At 36.8% G+C, this 21062-nt stretch overlaps 2 protein-coding genes across 5 annotated transcripts; one reads left to right on the top strand and one right to left on the bottom strand.

The window, feature by feature from the left end:
- Positions 1-3976: 3976 nt before the first annotated feature.
- LOC105055618 (PHD finger protein ING2) lies at positions 3977-14089 on the top strand. Of its 3 annotated transcripts, XM_010937507.4 has the most exons (8): positions 3977-4372; positions 4668-4779; positions 4875-4946; positions 9131-9318; positions 12226-12289; positions 12466-12716; positions 12843-12881; positions 13781-14089. In XM_010937507.4, the coding sequence occupies exons 2-8, from the start codon at positions 4734-4736 to the stop codon at positions 13880-13882; spliced, it is 762 nt and encodes a 253-aa protein (XP_010935809.1). In that variant the 5' UTR covers positions 3977-4372; positions 4668-4733; the 3' UTR covers positions 13883-14089. The 3 variants fall into 3 exon arrangements, with proteins under 3 accessions (XP_010935809.1, XP_019709502.1, XP_073102973.1); XM_019853943.3 differs by lacking the exon at positions 4668-4779 and having other exon boundaries at positions 4114-4372; XM_073246872.1 differs by lacking the exon at positions 3977-4372 and having other exon boundaries at positions 4501-4779.
- A 717-nt stretch (positions 14090-14806) lies between these two features.
- On the bottom strand, positions 14807-17305 carry LOC105055655 (putative pectinesterase 14). 2 transcript variants are annotated; one of them, XM_010937565.4, is made up of 5 exons: positions 16870-17305; positions 16560-16731; positions 16195-16401; positions 15850-16109; positions 14807-15214 (listed from the first exon to the last, which is right to left on the bottom strand). In XM_010937565.4, the coding sequence occupies exons 1-5, from the start codon at positions 17286-17288 to the stop codon at positions 14950-14952; spliced, it is 1323 nt and encodes a 440-aa protein (XP_010935867.3). In that variant the 5' UTR covers positions 17289-17305; the 3' UTR covers positions 14807-14949. The 2 variants fall into 2 exon arrangements, with proteins under 2 accessions (XP_010935867.3, XP_073102913.1); XM_073246812.1 differs by having other exon boundaries at positions 15052-15214; positions 15843-16109.
- Positions 17306-21062: the final 3757 nt, after the last annotated feature.

A 21062-nucleotide genomic window follows, 5' to 3' on the forward strand; every position in this document is an offset into this window, starting at 1 on the left:
TGATATTTTACAAATATGAGTTAGGTGATATGATTATATTGTTTGATGTTATAAAATTTTATTTAATGATAAAAAAATTTAATAATAAATTAAATGATAGCATTGTTATATCGTATCGTGATACTATCATCATACTAGTATATCACTAAGTATTGATGATGTGCTGAAATTATTTTGAGATAAAGATATCTCTAGTCACTAAATTGAAGAGAAAAAAAAATTCTGCTCATCTCTTTCTTTCTCTTTGACTTTTTATTTTCGATAACATCAAATTGGTTTGCTTTTTTTTTATCTTTCATCTTCAATAACATTCTTTTATTTATCTACTAGACGTCTATTTTATTTTTATTTATAGGTTTAGTTAAATAGCATGGATGCCTTTCATTTATTTATTGGATGCCTATTTTATTTTTATAGATAGGTATAGTTAATTGGCATGAATGGATTATATTAAACCTTAATGCTTTTTTTTTATTTTATTTTGATGGACTAAATCATTTCTAACGGACAGCCCTGATATTGATGGTCAAATTGATTGCGTCTAGCCAAACTCGATTATATATAATATTATTATAATATCATTTCAATAATCTCATCAAAATGGATACCTATAATACTAATAATAATAATAAATATTATTATTATTATTACTATTACTACTATATTTTTTTGTGAGAAATTATGAATAAAAAATATTTAATCAAATTGTAGAGTAATTATTATATACTAATGTATAAGGCTATTTATGGTATTTTATATATTATCACTATCATTATTTGATGATATACCAAATATAGTAAAATTCTATTCCCAATAATATTTCAATGATATATTAAACACAATGATCATACATCATCTTAGTACCTGCACATCATCTCAGTGCTCACATTATCTTGATGCTCACATCACCGTAATAATCATATCACTGGTGACATACCAAATAGTACCTAAAGTGACACAATTACACAGCTCCAGTAATATTATCTAATCGAGTAGGTATTGTATGAGCTAAAGTCCAAAATGACTTAACTTGGGTGTTCAGCAACATGAGTACTCACTTTTGTACTATTTCTATTTAGTGATACTACCACTAAATATGTAGTTATTTTATACCAAAAAAAATATGTAGCTATTAATAGATAATTATTTTATTTAGTGGCACCATTGTTTTAATATGGAGTTATTAATTATAGGTGCATGGATTTAGCTTCTTTCGTGTTTGAACAGATTTAACACCACTTTATATATATATATATATATATATATATATATATATATATATATATATATATATATATATATATATATATATATATATATATATATATATAATTATTACTATTAGGGAAAAATCATGTATAAGTGGCAGGTTTTATAGGTTTTGTGACTTTATGATTCAAATATCTTTAGATATTTGAACTTTCTTATGATTAGATGGCACTTTTAAAATTGCAACACTATCAAAATAAAAATAAAAATAAAAATAATGATCAAGATATCTCAAATTTCATTGTTTTTCTTTATCAAAATCTCAGATCCCAAAATTACCACTCAAATCTTAGATAGGATTCCCTCCCCTCCCCTCTAACATATGTGCTTTCTCCTCCCTTTGTCCACCCTTCTCAAGTAAAATGTTGAATACTGGTCTTTTTTTTTTTGGCTGGAGCTAGAAGCTTTCATTCCATAAAACCAGAAACATGATACACATATAAATCTGCATGTTTGAGTTTACTATCTAATTATAGCTTTACATCTCAACTATTTAGCAAAGAAAAACACATAGAAACTCCCCACCTTGCGGTAACCCAAGCAGCAAGAATGCAGTCCATAACCACTGATTTCTAGATATTAACAACCCATCTATCTTCCAGCCAAGATTACCCAAAACAAAACAGAGTCAGGTTAAGAACCTAATACCCAACCATCTGACCATTAACTGGCTTCAATCAGAATCCATATCCCTGATAACGATAAGCTAAACGTAACACTGTAGGGCCAACCAGCTGTTGATCTTAAGTGGCTACTGTTTTATTCTATAAGCCATGCCCACCCTATCTCCCTGCAAAATAGAAGCCAGGTCATAGTGAATAAAATCATTTGCATTCCAATACTGGTCATATTTAATGATCAATTGTTCTTAAGATTGGTGAGACCATCCATCAGCTTGGTAGCCCTGCTATGGTTATCCAAGCACCCCATGTGTGGAAAGCATGACATAAAGAAACATTAGTTGATCTTGTAGTGTTCCATATGGTATCTTTTAAACATTCCTTGTGGATTGTAAATTAATTAATCTATCTGATTGACGAATGGAACATGCTTTGGTGAGTTCGTCCCCTAGTTGATGTATTAGACTATCAATACTCTCTATCTCCTGCTCTATCCAAGTGAAAACCAAGATGAAATAATATATGGACTGCTGAACATAATGCAGTCCTCTATTAGCGAAAATTCTTACTGAATTGAACATTGGTTGGTCAGTGTATCCGAACCCCATCGACCAATACTTGGACATAAGCTTTGGTCAATTCTAAAGTTCAAATAAACAGAAGTATTATTTAGCATATGACAATTTCTAATAAAAACAATATGCACTATGATCCAAACTTAGACATGCATAAATTAGTCGATTATTTAATGAGCAGCAAGAAAGCCAAGTATTGGAGTTGCCTTATAATGATTTGGCCAGCTAACGGAAAAAAGATAATCTAAGCTAACCATCAAATATTGCTTTTATTGATTCGAATGGTACCATCTCTTGTTAATCAAAGCAGGGATTGGGTTTGACATCCATGGAAGGGGAGAGAGAGGACTTCCTGGGAGACTTAGGAACAATGATGGAGGAGGGTTTTGGAGGAGGTTTTTTTTAATAGATAAAACAGACCATTCATACAGTTCTTATATGAATATATCCAAAACAATTAGAAAATAAAATATCCTTGAATGGATTAAGGATCTCATCTATATTTGTCTATAGTGATGGATCGGAGTGCTCCACAACAAAAGCCACCATCCAATCAACTGCTGAGTTCATCTTCCAAAAAGTATGTCTGATAGTGATGCTCGCACAGTCGGTCAGTAAGATTGTTGTGTCTCAAAAGAGGAGATGGATGACATCATCCTGTACATATCCCTAAATCCAAATTACAACTATGATAGAGTCATCCTCAACAAAGAGGAGGTTTTTCAGTGGAATTGTTTGCCGCTAAATCCTCAACAAATTTGAGGATGGATCGTTGCTGCCAGATGATGGGTACGACAATGATGTTGTTTATATCAAGAGTCTATGATCACGAAGAGCTAATATAATAGACAAAAATCTTAAAAATTTCGACCATCTGAATTTGATCGAGTGATGCGGGATCCATGCACCAATTTGTTTCTAGTGGACACAAATGGGCACACTCATAAAATTCTTATGTATAAACAATACTGCATGCAAAGTAATATTGAGGACGTCCTTATTAGAGGTCTAAGTAGAATTAATAAGCAATATAGAACTCACCTATGGACACAAGCATATATTATTTATGCCAAGAAAAAAAAAAAAAAACTATATAGAGGGGAACTTATTGACTAGTCTCTCAATAGACAGAAATAAAGAATTCCTCCCAACCTTTTATTTTAGCACCCGATCTATTTGACTTGTTTTTTAATTTTTGATCCCTCACCATATTATACGATGTGCGATGACAGCATAGGACAAGGATCACGAATTAAAGGGCTGGTCCATAGCCCTTTTTCCTTGCGAGTCCATTGGGGGATCACGTGTTAAGATGCACCGTAAAATTTAAGTATGTATATATCCGTGCGGACGGGCGTATAAACTATCCACGCAGAAGCAAAGCCGCATAGAACCATCTATGCAGACATCCGTAAAAGTTGTACGTATTCTAGGGTTCGTCTCCGTCACCCTGTTCCTCTTCTTAGCTACTCTCCATCGCTCTCTCCCGTCTCCTTGGCCTTCGGTCCCTTCCTCACTCCCTCCGCCTCTCATTCTCCGGCGGCGAACGAAGCTTCTGTCGCCGGCCCAAACTCTTTTTGGGGCTCGAGTCCACTATCGAGCACTCCATTGCCTCCCTTGCCCGCGGCCTTCGATTACTTGGATCCAGGGGAAGAAAGAGGAGGGTGGAGGCGCCCCACGTAACGGTCGCCCGGTGCGGCGCCGTTAAGTAGCTTCCCAACTCCTCTCACGTGCGTTCTGCTTTGAGATCCGTAAAAAAACGCTGACGTGGTGTTGTCGTAGAGGGCTCCATATTTGGAACACCCTTCATAGAATTTTTATTCGACCCAACCTCAAATCTCACTCTGTCCGTCATCATCTCTCCGTCCGTCCCCCGGTGGTTGAGGGCGGCTACCGGCGACCATTGTCGTAAGTATTTCTCTCCTTCTAAACCCTTTTCCATGGTTCCGAGAACCACAGAAATCTAGGGTTAGGTTTTCTTCCCTATTGAAGAAGATTACGACCGAACAACCTAGGGTTCGAGATTGCGGCGACGTCCGAACCGTGCCCGAACGCGACAGCGGTTCGGATCGGGTTATCGGATTAGGGATCCGAATCTTTAACCGTGTGATAACGGCTAGATTGATGCTAATCTCTTACAAACTTTTGAATGCCCAAAATACCCACTTTTCGTTCTAATTACCAAAATGCCCTCATCTCCTAGCTGCGAATTGGGGGAATCCCCCGGAAACCTAGGAAGAAAAGCCTAAGCGGAGAGAGAAAGAGAGCGATGGCGATTGCAAGAACGGGGGTTTTCGTGGACGATTATTTGGAGTGTAAGTTTTTTTAAAAAAAATTTCTTGATTTTTCTCGATGTTGATTGGTAGGTTTTTGTTTCTCATATTTTTGTTTGTTTGATTGGGCATCGAAGATTCGAGCACGTTGGCAGCGGAGCTGCAGCGGCTTCTCAACACGATGAGAGAACTCGACGATAGAGCCCAAGGTATGCTTGTTTCATTCTTGGAATGCCCCTTGTTGTAATGGCCATACGATGATTATTTTGAACTTTTCAATGGCAAACTTCTATTTCTAGTTTTTTTTAAAGATCGTAATATTACTTTACCTGTTGGATTATATGGTGATCTGATTATTTAATTTCCTTTCCTAAGTTTGATTATGTGTGGTGTTTTAAAGGTAGTTTATCCTCTTGTAGAATCTATAATGTATTTCTACCAGAAAGAAAAGAAAGAAGTATTATTCTTGGAGGTAAGACGTTCATAACGAAGCAAACCAGCTCCTCTAAGTGCTAGAATGGATGATGCTATTACATTAGTATTCTAAAATTACTAGCATTTGGCACATGCGATGTACATGACAGGACATATGGATTGCCGTGATTTGCTAGAAAAAGAAGGAGATCAATAACCAGAATGACTCTGACCTATGGTGATTAGCCTGGGCGGGTGGGAGGTCATTTTTCTATTGATTAATGTGGCACATATGATGCTGTGCATGGCCAGAATCCATCCTTTTGTGGTTGCTTGTAAGTATTGATACTGTGTTTCATGCAGAGGAAGCTAATTATAGACATAGAAACAGTTCAAAGAAGGAAAAATGAAAAATTTCCATAAAAGGGACAGCTGCAGAGCACACGTATAGTGGCACGGGGTTGGAGGATCATGGGATTGGGAAGTCCTAGCAACAAAAGAAAAGGCATTTCTTCATTTTGCTTCAACCATATTATCAATTATCATGAAGGAATTTTCCATATATGCTCTCTCCCAATTAGGAGACCTAATTAACTCATTCATTACACTGCAAAATCAAATAAACTTTTAGGCAACCGTATCTAGAGGATATTGCAACTTCCTATTTGGTTTTCCAGAGGCAAATCTCTTTGTATAAGAATAAATAGCTACAATACTAGATATTTATATGGAAACGTTTATTGCTCTTGTCTTTCTTATCAAGCTAGCAGTATTCAATTTCATCATTATGCTATCAATTAGTTTGTTTGTAATGTTTCTTGTTGAGTGTTTTCTAGACCTTGGGCTGAGCCATACTTTCACTAGGTTTGTAGGGTCAGATACAAGGCCTGCATCGGGCACGAGACTTGGGAAATGCCATATGAGGTAGAGCTACAAAAGTCGTAGGATCCTATAACATGGATGGTTATGTAGCATAAATAATGTTCACCTGGACAAGAGTATCAAGTAAAATGTGGGATAATTGAGATAGGGAGATATACGTGGGAAAAGGGGTGAAGGAATGGATGATATGTGCTTGCGATATGGAGAAATTTTAAGAGCTAGGTTAATGAAGAGCACCCTCTTGAGAATCCAATTTCCATCGGGCACCTTTTTTAAGCATTTAGCACTAGTGCCCATTCATTTCATTAATGGGGAATTGGGTAATCATCTTAACAGATGTGTCAAGGTCATTTATCAGCATGCACTATCACTAAAAGAGTTTCTTGTGAATTCCCTACCACTAAAAGAGTTTTTTGTGATAACCTATATGAGTGTAGAAAAGATATTGTAGAATATATGGTAGATGAGATAATGTTTTATAATAATGCACTATAATGCACATGCTGGTTGGAGTCACCTCATTTATTTTTGACTAAATGGATAAGCAATGATCACAAGGTACGCTCCATAATTTGATTTTGTATATAATACATATGAGAAAGATAAAAAATATATTATATTTTGAGAATGGTAAAAAGAACCTAAACAACTTGAGGTATTTGATGGAACATGTAAGATCAGCAAATATTTTGATTTTTTATAAAGATATTTAATGTACATTGGAACTGATTTTTTGCAATGTTCTCAATTTTGGTATAGGTGCTGTACCAGTACGTTACTATTTTGGTATCGTACAGTCAATATGGTATGGACTGTATGGTATGCACCCTATACTTATCGCTTCCAGCCCCTTTTTTTGTCACTTCTTATCATGATACTGCTTGAAACTAGGTGTACGGATCAATACTGAGCAGAACTGGATGATTCTGCTCAATTTGGATCGGTACGGACCAATTTCCATATCGAACCAGCAAACCGACCAGGTTCCACATGGTTTGGTATGTTTTCACCCCCAACTGGGTGCTTTTGGTTGGTTTTGCAATCCTTATTTATTGTATGAAGCGGATATAATTAATTTGCACATTTAAAATGGAAGGAGCAGTTTAGAAGGCAATAAACACATAAACATTTTGTTTCTCAACATGCAAATGATAGGTAGTGATGGTTTCGACATTCCACCCAGAGGAAAACAATTTTGTTTGAAATTGCTCCCAAGTAAAACAATCTTATGCATCTCTAAGAAGATCCGGTATTAAGGATAATACCAAATTATCTTTAGAGATAAGGACACTTCAAATGGGAAATGGTGAATAAAGATATTTTCTCGAGGGACAGCTGGCTCAGTTGTGCTAAGAGAGGAGGATAAGGAAAATCAAACCTGCACTAGATAGGCTGCAAGTATAATATGACTTCTGTTGTTGATTCCTTACTATATCCTTGTAGTTCTATGGCTTTGTTCATGATGCTGTATCTTTTTGTAATTCATTTGCTTAATGAATTGTATTAGACTTAGTCAAATCTTTTTCCTGAAAATAAAAAGGAATGGTATCAACTTAAGCAAAGTTTTCAAAAGCAAAAAGTGCCCTTGAGGCTATAGGACCCCTATATCGCCTAGGCACTGAAAAAGGCACTTGCTTGAAGAAAGCAAGGCGCTCATTTAAGAAAAGCTCAATAGATGTATTAGAAAAAGAACCATATATATTTATAATACAAGCACTATAAGATTAGTTATTTAAATTTTTAACATCAAAAAATATAGTTGTCTTGCATGTTAAATATCGTGTTTCGAATTTTTAGAAACATCACATTGAAATACTACTTTCATATCACGTTTTTAAGCAAAAGTCAGTAAAAATAAATCGTTACGCATCCTTTAGTAGCAAAATTTAAACATGATAGCCAAACACCCCCTCTCAAAACATATTTCATATTTCTAAACAAGACATATCATAAAAAAAGCAAATGATTAAAACTCTTAGAGTAGTCCTTTTATTTACAAGAACTCCAAGAGACCAAGAAGACCCTCAAAGTAAAGATTACAAAGCTACTAAAGAAGGGACAAAAAGGGATAGGGAGAATATTGTAGGACATTGGATAAATGCATGCCTGAATGCCTCTTGCATTATTCCAATTGCTCGCCTTGGTGCCACCTTAATAAACTTGCCTCCCCTAGGGATTAATAAGGCATCCATGGGCCTTTTCACCTCGCCTTAGTGCCTAGGTGAGTGCCTGGAGTGCCTTTGACAACACTGACTAAAAGAAATTATTTAAAGAATGATAGTTTTTACCATTTTATATGGACTTCATATATAATTTATTTTGTATGGATGCATGAATATATTTTGAGATATGCAGAATGTTATGTAGTTTCCTGGGTAAGATATCTTTTATGCTTACCAAGACTGGAAGCACTATATGTAGCTGCAGTTTGTAGACATAAAAAAGAAGAATTAAAGTTATGACAATGATAATGTTGGCTTCATGTTGATCAATGAGCCTGGTCTCTCTTCAAGTAACCAGGACTACTCTTTCTTTCTTAAAGGAAAAAGAAATTACTAGAGTGCATGTCTTGCAAGCAAACTTTCTGAAAAAGCTACCATGTTCAAATGCTTTCCCGTTCACCTGTTGTTTTTACCATCTTCTGTGAATTATGTGGGATCCAAACCAGTCCAAGTACCCTGGGCTTTTTTGTTATGTACAATACATAGATAATCTGCTAGTATGTTTGTTTTCTTGACAAACATTTAATCTCTTCCAACTCATCCTTTTAATTTATACTCAATTTGTTCCTTCGGTCAATTTTATCATAAGCTTTAAAATAAACCTATTTCATGTGTCTGTTTAAACAAATGCAGAATAAGCCATAACAGTTGAAGGCTTAGTACCAATTGCACATTTGATTTTGTGTTGTAAACATATAGAGATTACCATCTAAGGCACCTTTCTGTTGATATGTCATAATACGTCTTAATCCTGAACAAACTCTGAAATATGATCTCAAACAAAATTATAAGTACATTTTTTTTTCAATTAGTCAAGTTGCCTTTTATGTGCATTTTTTGTATCTTTATTTTTTTTTGCTTTAATTTAAACACAGGTATAATCAACCAGACAAAGGAACAGACAAAGTACTGCTTAGGTATGCCTCATAGCTCAAAAAAGGTTGGGCATGAAGATGAAGAAGCTGCATTTGAGAAGATGAAGAAGGAGATTGAAGCTAGCCAGGAAAGTGCATTGAGCCTTTGTACTGAGAAAGTTTTGCTAGCACGACAAGCGTATGATCTGGTAAGCTTATTTTTGCAATATTGTGATAGCTTAAAGAAAATATCCCTGGCAATAAAAATGTAGCAGTGTAAGACAATAGATGGATTGCAACTTTCAGTTGGGATATTTTTGAATGGTTATAAGTCACATGATTCCATCAAACTAGATGCCTTTCCTCTAGGAATTTTCTGAGTGTGGCATAGTTTGGGAATGCTGATGACCCATTCACATTCTCCAGTGTCCTTTCTCCTGGGGCAAATTCAGGCATTACTAGACTCAGCAGGGTGCCGTAGAGGAACTGCATTTGCATTCTCCATAGGGATATTTTAAAATGAACCATTATCATCATTCGGTTTCTTGATATAAAATGACTAAACTAACTTGGCTCTGACATTTATCTCTTCAGATTCAATGTCTGCATCGATTTTTTGTGACATGTCATTTACCTTCCATGGTGTTCAGGGAGGCATTTTATTTGGAAGTTTTAAGATATATAAGGCTTATTGAATTGCACTTTAATAATTGTGAAAGTCAATGCTAATACCCATAGCCATATTACTTTTACATTTGGAACTCTCTAATCAACAGATTTTCTATGCCAGATGGTGAACTAACATGAATTGTCTTAACTGAGATTTTTCTATATAGGCAACCATTATGATTGTCTGCTTAATCTTGGGTATTCATGGTCATTGATTCAAGTTTGGGCTATAATTTCATTATGTTCAAAAATTTTCTGCAGTTGACACTGTTCTAAAGCGGATGGTCATTGATTCAAGTTTGGGCTATCATTTCATTATGTTCACAGATTTGCTGCAGTTGACACTGTACTAAAGCATATGATCATTGATTCAATTTTGGGCTATAATTTCATTTTGTTCACAAATTTGCTGCCATTGATGCTGTACTAAAGCGTACATGTTCTATGCCAGACAACCATTATGATTGTCTGCATAATCTTGGGTATTCATGGTCATTGATTCAAGTTTGGGCTATGATTTTCATTATGTTCATAAATTTGCTGCAGTTGATACTGTACTAAAGCGTACTTTTGGAGCTTTTTGCAAGTAGCTTCCTTTCTTCTAAAACTTATGTTTATTTAAAGAACTCAATCATCCAATGTAATCAAAAAATTCTTTTCTTTAAACTTGTCAGATGGGTTATGGAATATTACAAGTTTATATTCTGCTCTTGAAAATTGCTCTCTCTAATGGGTTTTAAATGTTGGCAGGAAAAGTTAGTCTCAATATTTTAAAAGACTATAGATAATACTAGTACACTGGTGGCTGGTGAGCCCCTAGCACCTAGGGGCTAGGCAGGCACCTAGAGTTCAGCCACCTCTGATATAATTTGCCTGTCAAGCAGCAACTGTCAAAAGTGATGCACTGCAGTAGCAACTACTGCAGTGCATGTAGCTAGCTGTAGCAGCAGTTGCCACTGGCCATGATGGTCACTGCTGGGGCAGTGGCTGTTTGTGGCCATTAGCAACTACTACACTTTTCTGATGGATGCTTCTGCATCAGCTGCTTTAATTAGTGGTTGTTGTTTTTTGCTGTCATCATGGTAGTGCTAGATGCAGTCCTCTCATTCTCTTACATCTCTCTCGCATACATCCCATGATTTGGAGAGGAAGGGGATGAAGGTGGAGTGAGAAGGGCTAAAAGTACAATTGTTAGGTCTTGAATGGGTACCTGACTTGCCTGAACCATGCTATTCAATATGGCAACTACATGTTCTGGATCAGTAGGGCACTTGCTTAAGGCTAAGTGAGTCACTTAAGGGCCCACCTAAAGTCTAGGCCATCTACATAGGATGCTTAGGCCCTTGGCAAGCTGTATATGTGGCTGCCCTGTCTAAGATGTTTGCATGAATGCCTGCCTGAGATACTTGTGAAAGCATTCATTAGACTTAAGTTTGTCTAATGATCATCCTGTTGGACTGTAAGGCCCCATTCTGTTGTTTTTATTGTTGATATCTCCTGACAAAATATTGAACAAAATTGAACCATGCTAGGTCTTGAATGGGTACCTGACTTGCCTGAACCATGCTATTCAATATGGCAGCTACATGTTCTGGATCAGTAGGGCACTTGCTTAAGGCTAAGTGAGTCACTTAAGGGCCCACCTAAAGTCTAGGCCATCTACATAGGATGCTTAGGCCCTTGGCAAGCTGTATATGTGGCTGCCCTGTCTAAGATGTTTGCATGAATGCCTGCCTGAGATACTTGTGAAAGCATTCATTAGACTTAAGTTTGTCTGATGATCATCCTGTTGGACTGTAAGGCCCCATTCTGTTGTTTTTATTGTTGATATCTCCTGACAAAATATTGAACAAAATTGAATTTTTCTTTGAAACTTTATGGATCTCTGTGCACGGTGGCTCGAGTTATAACACTCCTGCCATAGTTTTGCTTGGATCCTCCTTGCTACTACTTTGAATTTCTCCTGCTTACTCCTGCCATGAATCTTAATTGTGATGGCTCATGGAATACAAACAAAAGTTGAAAAGGCTCCATGCAAGGACCACACAGACTTTTTACAACCTGACATCATCATCTTCTAATTATATCTCAAGTACATTAGTAGCTATTATCTGTACTGTGGTTAATGGCATCAGTCATATTCATTCATCAGAAACAGGAATAAAGGGCCATCTTAATATATCACAGTTGTTTTATTGCTTCAGATGTTTTGTAGTCTGAAGTGTTTATTCCTAATTATTTAAGAGTACTTTGCTGAATGATGGACTACTATCTTAATTTACAGAGGTTTTTTAGAGAAAAGAATATTAACTTCCAGAAGTTTAAATGTTGATGTATTATGATAACTAATCATGGAATTTGAACTTCTCTTTTCCCTCTTAATCATCTGTGGCTTGTCTTTCTTCTGTTCTTCCCTTTCCTTCTAAACCAATTGGGATACCATGCAGATAGAGAGCCATGTGAAAAGGCTTGATGAGGACTTGAACCAGTTTGCGGAAGATCTAAAGCAAGGTATGGATAATTACCTTGAAGTTTGGGTTAGAAAAAGTTTTACTTCAGCAACTTGTTAACTATTTAGAAACCTGCTTTTTGAAAATATTTGTTCAGTAACGATTTTTATTCTCATAGCTTTCCGTCTTGGAAAGTGGATTTCTGATGCAACTGGATCATGTTTTATGGTTGTGTAGAAGGAAAAATACCACCAGATGAGCCAGCAATCCTTCCGCCACTACCTATAGTCACCAGGGATGAAAAACGCAAGGCAGGTTATATAACACCTCAATCAAAACGGTTGAAAGAAAAGGATTGGGAGAGAGAGCGAGATATGGATCTTGAGCTGATGCCTCCTCCTGGCAGTCATAAGAAAAATATTCCTGCATCTGTTGATGTTGATCAACCAATTGATCCGAATGAACCAACATACTGTATCTGCCATCAGGTTGCAGATCAATCTTTTCTTTAACTTTCTTGGTTTCTACTCCCCATAATCATGTGCATTTGACTTTCAAGACTGGCACCATATTGTTGTCATGTCTAAAAATCCTCATTCTCTCTCTATATTCAGGTGTCTTTTGGAGATATGATCGCATGTGACAATGAGAATGTAAGTTTCTTTTAACATTTTTAGTATTGTATTCCTAGCAGTTATCCATGGTGCTTTGCCATGCAGCAGTATTTGATATATTGTTGCGCTGCTTCTGTGATAAATTTTTCATGCTTTGTATATTTTTTAACTGCATTTTCCGTGTGCTCCCAAGATTCTCCAAACCATTTGAATGATCATATCAGAGATTTCTTTTGAGAAAAGAATATTCTTGTGCTAAGTGGCTTTAGAATCACATGTATCCTTTCATTCCTATATGCAATATGCTCTAGGCTGAGTACTATTTAAATTCTCATCTTACTGCTGCCACTTCGGTCTTTTTATGTCTTCCCTCCAGTATTATAGACTCGAGGGACTTTTTCCAAGCCTCTCATTTTTAATAGAGCATTCTCTAGCTTGTTTTACACAAATCATCTTAGAGGGTCATTGTCTCATCTAATGGTTGGAAGTTAACAGTCTAACTGTGCTATTTTCGCTATATGCTACCACGGAGTTTGAATTATATAAAACATAATCTCTGAGGTCCCAATGGCACGTACACAGTGCAAAAAGTAACTCTTCAGTTCATCTGTCTGCTCTCATTATAATTGTTTCAAAGCCATCGGTTTTGACAACAGTTTTCTAATCTGTTAGTTGAAGAAACCTACATGTAACTTGGATGCGCTTGTGATTATTTATTTTGATCGCTTTGCTTCTTGTTGACACCTTTTCCAAGTATTTCGTATTTGATTTGGACAAAGAACAAGCAAGTACTCTAGAAAAACTCGTGCTTGCTAGCTTTACCTCCGTGCACTTTTGAGTATTTAAAAAAAAAAAGCCTTCTGTGAAGCTACATTGCGATCTTCTTTATCATACAAAATTTTGATCCCTCATTTGATCATTCTATTTTTGTTTGACAGTGTGAAGGAGGTGAATGGTTCCACTATTCATGTGTTGGCCTCACCCCTGAGACTAGATTTAAGGGCAAATGGTTTTGCCCAACATGCAGGAATCAACAATAGTGGTTTGATGTAGCTCCAGCCTAGGTGCAAGGTTCTGCCTTCCTGCAATCAGCATGGCCACTGCATATGAGCAATACTATAGTTCTTTTCTGTTCTAAATTTTAAGCAGGTTGGAACATTTCGGTTGATGTATATTACGTGATAAAAAAGGTTGGAACATTTCTGTTGATGTATATTACCTGATAAAAGAAGTGCCTTCTTGTGTAATTACTTTTCTGAACGACGAGTGCATATGCCAGTCTTATCACAAAAGTCAAGGAGGGTTTGTGGGTCTATTGTTGTCTACAGAAATGCAGTGCAGGGTGGTTTCAATTTCTTCTTCAGTTGTCTCCTAAATGTGCCTCTATGCGCCTAATAAGCATTGTGATCTTGTTCGATGGTTGTTGAGTGGTTGTCTGATCTTACAAAGAACAGTATTATATCAGTCGTAGTCAGGATGCCTAGGTTACGACGATTGTCTATGGCTTTAAAGAGCTTCTTAGATGTTTTTACTTTATTAAAAAATAAAAAATATAGCACTACAAGGTTTTGACCCTGCTTATAGTCATGTCCTTTTCCCATCTCGTCTTCCTTTTGTCACCAGTGGAAGGAACGCTTCGCTAAAGTATATTTAACTTTTTTTCTATATATCATATTTTATGCTTGGTCTTCACGCATGGTGTTTCAATGCCCCAATACAAGAATAACATTCCTGCAAGGCCCTAGGGCTGTTGGTGTGGGTTAGTCTGCAGTGCAATTGGAACCAAATTTATACGTTACGGCAGATGTGATGCATGGTAGACTCTGTGATTCTTATTTTGCTAGCGCTCACTTCCGAGAGCGAATGTGACGAGACAGCAAGGATTGCTCACATCTTTGAAAGCATGGCACTAAATCAAAAGCAATATGGAATATGAACAGGTAAATCAGAAAATTGGAGCTTTTATATTATCTCAATGGGGAATACATCAAATAGATCATGCCTTCTCCGTTGCATGCCAACTATGTAATTCTCTCTACTATGTTATATCATGTCAGCAAGCCCATAACATTAACCACTGTATAGACCATAAGGCATCCATTTCGCATTACATATCTGCACTGGTTTCACGGCTGTTACTAGGATCATCTATCGATGATTGATAGGTTTTGATGAGTTCTCTGTAGCGACCATGATCACATGGATTAGACCAACCACTGCAATAAGGAGGGAGCACCCACTCGCTACCATCAATGTATGAAATGTCCATGAACTGAGCTGCTTCGCACTGGTCCAATTGTCTAGCATACGCTGTTCTTAATGTGTAGTTGGCTCCTGGTCCCATGCACTCATACTCGCCGAAGTACACCGACCTGCAAGATGCAAAAGCACATGCTCACAATAGCACCTTTCCATGCTTTAGGCTTAACCTCAAGGCCTATAGAAACTTTATACCACAAAAAAGGGCCTATAGAAACTATAATCATTCACTTGGAAGATGACTACGGAATGTTTTGTTGATCTCATCATTTGATAGATGAAAGAAGTTTAAATTATTTTCAGAAAAGAGGCATTACAAACCTATAAAAGAGTACTGAGGATATGATGATTATTATACTGTTTGGATTCCAGCAAAAAGTTTAAAAAGATGGACAAATGACTCCTATTCTTGGACTTCTTTTTGTACTATTTAATCCATGGGAGGTGCATTTGCACATGCCCTTAACTTTGTACTTCACAGCTATAGCCACCTCTGTGGTATGTTCCAAAAGTAACATCCATTGAGAAAATGATAGGTTGGGATTGGCTTTACCTTGCGTGGGGCTTTTTTGGGGGAATATGGATTATGAATTATTACGATTATTATATATTCTGTTAGCAGGTTTAATTAAGCCTAAGGCTTTTTTTTAATAATCTGCCCATCGTTAGTACTCAATAGTCCAGCTGGCGTTTGGAAACAAAGGAGGAGGCTAGTAAGAGTAAGTGGTAGCAAGGATCAACCACAGACTGGTCTCTGGAAGGATCATTCCAGTCATTCCATCCTTCAGGAGCTACGATGCTGGATATGTATGTCCTCGAGAAGACCACGGTCGCATACGGTCCCCATGCACGGCCGAGCCACACCGTCCCTGTTCCGCTGATGCTGCAATCGACGAAGGAAAACCCTGTCTTCTCGTTGGCCGATTGCCTTCCATGGGCTGTGATGCATCCACTGATGGATCCCACGCCATCAGGCACTTGCTTTGCTATCGAATTAATAGTGCAATCCTGACGACCAAAGTGCATAGAAACACAAGCTTTATTACCGTTTCATGCTACTATCAATGTACCTAGTGATGCTCAGTCTCTGTACCTCATAGATAGACCTGGCGTTGCCGAAGATGAAGTCAATGGACCCCTCGATGAAGCATTGTCGAAAGTAATGCCTCCCATGGTCATCGAGCAGAGTGTCTTGTGCCCCGTAGAATCCACAGCCATAGAAGGCTGCTTGGTCTCCGGAAATTCTAAGTGCAACTGCTTGTCCACCGACATCCCCAGGTGATGCCGGAGGGGCTGTGTTCTGCGTATGTTCCACCAATAACGATATAGAAACCACAATTAAGTTAGAGGTTCTTTACATTAAACCTGGAAACAGATTAAAGTAAGAACACACACACCATGTGTAGCCTAGACAAGAAAAATGTGATCATATGGGTCGTTTAGTCATGAAGTTCTTGCCTGAAAGCTGATATTGTAGGCTTTGAAATTGAAAGCCAAGATGGAAGTACTAGCACTATAAACTGTCCCTCCACTGGAGTTGGCGGTGGCATTCCAAGCAATGGCTGTGTTGAGGTAACCTTGGCCTTGCATTGTGATGTTGGTCTTGTTTGCCCATACAACCACCTTTTCCCTGCAATGCACACGCATGCCAAAACCCAATCACAAAGCTAGTTCAAATCAGCAACCTAGAAATAGAAAAATAGCATTGCGAATAACTAAGACAATCGAACCATGATAGGTATTAGGAAGAGTAAGTGGAACTGATGACCTATATACACCAGAATCAATGATGATGAGAGTCCTACTAGGACTGTAGTCTGGGACAGCATCGACCGCCTTCTGCACACTGCTGAAGTTTGCGCAACTCTTGAGATCAACAGTTAAGATAAGGGCCACGTTCGGATCAGATGCAATTGGAGACACCCATTTTGACTTGTCACAGTCTGTCTTATGCTTTTTCCGGTGGTGGTGGTGGTGGTGGCCGCGGCCTCTCCACAGAAAAATAAGTTTGTCAATGATGGTTGAACCTGGGCTTGCTACTCTTTTGACAATGTCATGCACAAGGCTAGCACTAGTAGTCTCAGAAGGGGTGTTGGTAGTAGGAGGAAGGGTGTTGAGAGCTATTAGAATGGAGATGAACGCAATGAAAATAGCTGAAGTCCAGAGCATGGGCTTGTTAAGTCTCATAGTGGTGTTGGTAGGTTGGTCCGTGCTGCTTTTGAATAGGTTAAGGGAAGGTGGGCTATTTATATTTGCAGGGGGGATGTGGAGGCTTGGAGGGTAAGGAAGCCGTGTTTGTATGATGACAATGGAAGCTTTCCAGATAGTGGAGGTTGGAGGATGCCTACGCTAAGGCCTTTGGCAACAAGAATAGTGCCACTGTGATGATAGAAATGGCTGATGTTCGGAGCAGTTGTCAGAAAGTAGGACTTTTTTTTTTTTTTTTTCCCCTTTTCGAGGGAATGAAATGGGCTTCAGCGGTGGCCAACGGCAATGCGGGGTTCGGCACGAGAAGGTCCAAAACCAAATGGGCCGGGCCTGATATGGAACGTTAGGTTAAGCTATTGCCACCCACCTCCGCGGCACCACCCAAGACGCGTGTATATATATAGCACGGCCCAGACATGTTTAGGTACGTGCGTGCCTAGGTCATGCCAAGCCTGTCAGATCCATTTTCAATTTTTTATTTAATATTAAGTTTTTTAAAAAAATTATATTAATTTTTATTTTTTTAGATTTAAGAATTATTATTGATTAATTGAAATATTAAAGACTAAGTGGTAAGTGTAGAGGTGGGCAATAGGTCGGGTCGGGCCTGGTCCGACCCGTAATGAATAGTAACGGGCCGAGCTAGGTTTGGGGTTCGCGAGCGCACGTCCGACACGATTGGAGCTGTTACGGGCTTATCCATGCTCCTAATGTTAACATAACGAGCAAATTTTTTTTTTGAATTTTAAATGGTAAAATTTTAGGAAAATATCATTTTTACCCTCCCCAACAGCCATATAACAGCTATATTTGAGGATAGGGAGATTATTTGATAATTTACATAATTTTTTGAAAAAAAAAATTTCAAAAGATCAATATACCTCCTATAACGGTCATAAATGACTAGTTTGTGAGGGTATTTTGGGAAGCGTGAAAGTTTTTAACAACTATAAATAGAGATTCATTTTCACCATTTCCACCATACCAAATCCAATCTATTCTCTCAATACTTTCTTACTCTTAATCTTCTTCTCTGTACAAGCTTTTCCTATTTACTTGCTTACAGCCAATTTTACTCAAGCTACTAGCATCGACTATCAAGCTCTCTCATCCTCTATCTTCGGTGAAGAATATATTGTTCTCAACATAATCTTTTTATTTTTACTTCTTTTTATTAGTATAAATGGATTCTTATTATGAAAGCAACTCTAGTATGACCCCTGACGAGGAGACGAATACTTTTGAAGAAACCACTAGCGCTCAAGTACGTAGGACTAGAAAGAAAACTGTGAGGTATGGAGAGATTTTGATGAATCTACAAATATCCAGGGTGAACCTATGATAGTTTGCAAGAAATACAAGGCTGTCTTGATCGCTAAATCATCTAGTGGCACTGGCCACTTGAAACGCCACATAGAACAATATAGGACATATGATGCAAAAATCCAAGCCCAGTTGAATTTAGCTGGGGGCAGTCTTAGTTTTTGAAAATATTGTCAAAAAATACAATATAGAGAGCTTGCTAGATGGATAATTCATGAGGAAGAACCGTTTATAAGAGTTGAGTCAGAAAAATTGGAGTGATATATCCAACGGGGTCTACAACCCCAATATAAATGAATTAGTAGAAAAATAATTCGTAGAGAATCAATGAAGCAATATATTGAAGTGAGAATTGAGCTTCAAAAATTATTAGAATCCTTAAATTATAGAATGTCAATGACCTATGATATTTGGATTGTTAATTATCAATGTGCAATTATATTTGTTGCACTGTACATTTTATAGACGATAAATAGAACATAAATAAAAAAATTCTGAATTTTAAACTACTTAAATTTTCACACACTGTATCTATAATTTTGAATATTATAATGACAACTACAACATATTATGACATTCAAAATAAGATATTATCTATTGCTTTTGATAATGCATCTAATAATACTGCTGTTATTTCTTTACTGAAACAATCATTAAATCTAATTTTGGATGATGAGTGTTTACATATTAGATGTGTATGCCATATATTTAACTTTTGTGTGCAAGATAGATTAGGTATTTTAAATTGCTCGATCACTCGAATTAGAAATGCCATCCGATTTATCAAGCATTCTTCTTCGAGAAAATAAGATTTCAAGCAACTACGTAACTCTCATGATAAGACAAACAAAAAAATTAAAATTGATATTGTGCATAGGTGGAATTCTACATATCTTATGTTAAGTAGTGCATTTGAATATTCTGAGTTGATAAATGCTTTTGTAAATTTTTGATTGTCTTTTGAGGAATCTCTAACTTCTAAGGATTGACGTATTGCCAAAATTTTATAAGATTTTTTAAAAATATTTTTTAATATAATATTTTTTTTTGGTGTATATTATTCCACTTTCTGTAAATTTTTGACATATATTATTCAAATTGTTGAAATTTTTTTTTATATAGAAATGATGAAACTTTGGCCCCTTTAGTTCACGCAATGGAGGCCAAGTGGAGAGAATATTAGCCTAGGTTAAGTATTATACACTCTATTATTGTTATTTTTGATCCTATAATTAAATTGAATGGTGTTCTTTATTTACTTGATGAATATCATGAGTATATATTGACCAATTCAACTGGTGATAAAGAAACAATTGAACATTATTTGTATACCATGTATAGTTTGTATGATATCAGGTTTGAAGGCAGTAGAGCTGGTGAAACCACATCTAGACAAGCAAGTATAAGTAGCAGCGAGAAGCACAATGTATTGCAGTGGATAGTCCAATGGCTACGGCAATTGGGCAGTAGTTTGTCTTCATCGTCCCTATCGTCGGAATTAAATTTCTACCTCACCAATGACATCACTGCTGCCCTCAATTCCAATTAGCTGGATAATTTTGATATACTGCAATCATGAAAATCACAGTAAAATATCTTTTTGGTGCTTGCTACTATGTCACGAGTTATTCTGACTGTGTCAATATCTACTGTCGCTTCAGAGTCTGTATTCAACACTGATAAATGAGTCTTAAATGAGAAGAGAAGTAGAATGAATGAAGAATCTGTACAGATGTGTGTCTATTTCAAAGATTGGCTAGATGTGGAGAACCGACTCTAAGATATTGGAGGATATCTAATAAGTTTCGAAGACGATATGAATACAATCATCACTAACGAATCCACAACCTCTGTTATCGAGATAGGATTTCAATAATTGTAATTTGTAAACATATCAAGTCTCATTTTTCAATATGAATAAAAATTATGATATATTTTTTTTAATTATTCTTTTTTGAATCTTTGCATTCTCTATAATTTGAACAACAAGCAATTCAATTATCAATAAAAATTTTAAAATATTTTTTCATAATCTTTTCATAACATATTGGCATAGGATGTTATAATTTTTTTAGAAAGAGAGGGGTATTTTCATCATTCAAAATTTTAAATAAAAAAGTGGAATGTGAGCATTAAATATGCGTTAAAAAGTGATGGCTACATGATCTAATCAGACGAGATGGTGTGCTCCATGTCGGATTTTCTACACTACGGGCGGTGTACAAAGCATTTCTCATCATTGTTATGGTGAGTATTGTATTTAGAGGGCCTCTCTTTGGGCTCGGCCCGTAGGGTCTTCAGCCCACCGAGAGGGGTGTGCAGCTTGAAGAGTGGTCCCATCCTCCCAGCAAAAAACTCCAGATATTGAACACGTAGGCAAATGGATTGCCTTGCATCATTCTGCTCAGACTTCTCTCCCTGACCCCAAGC

The sequence above is a fragment of the Elaeis guineensis genome, chromosome 12, assembly GCF_000442705.2.
Source record: "Elaeis guineensis isolate ETL-2024a chromosome 12, EG11, whole genome shotgun sequence".
Taxonomy (NCBI): Eukaryota; Viridiplantae; Streptophyta; class Magnoliopsida; order Arecales; family Arecaceae; genus Elaeis; species Elaeis guineensis.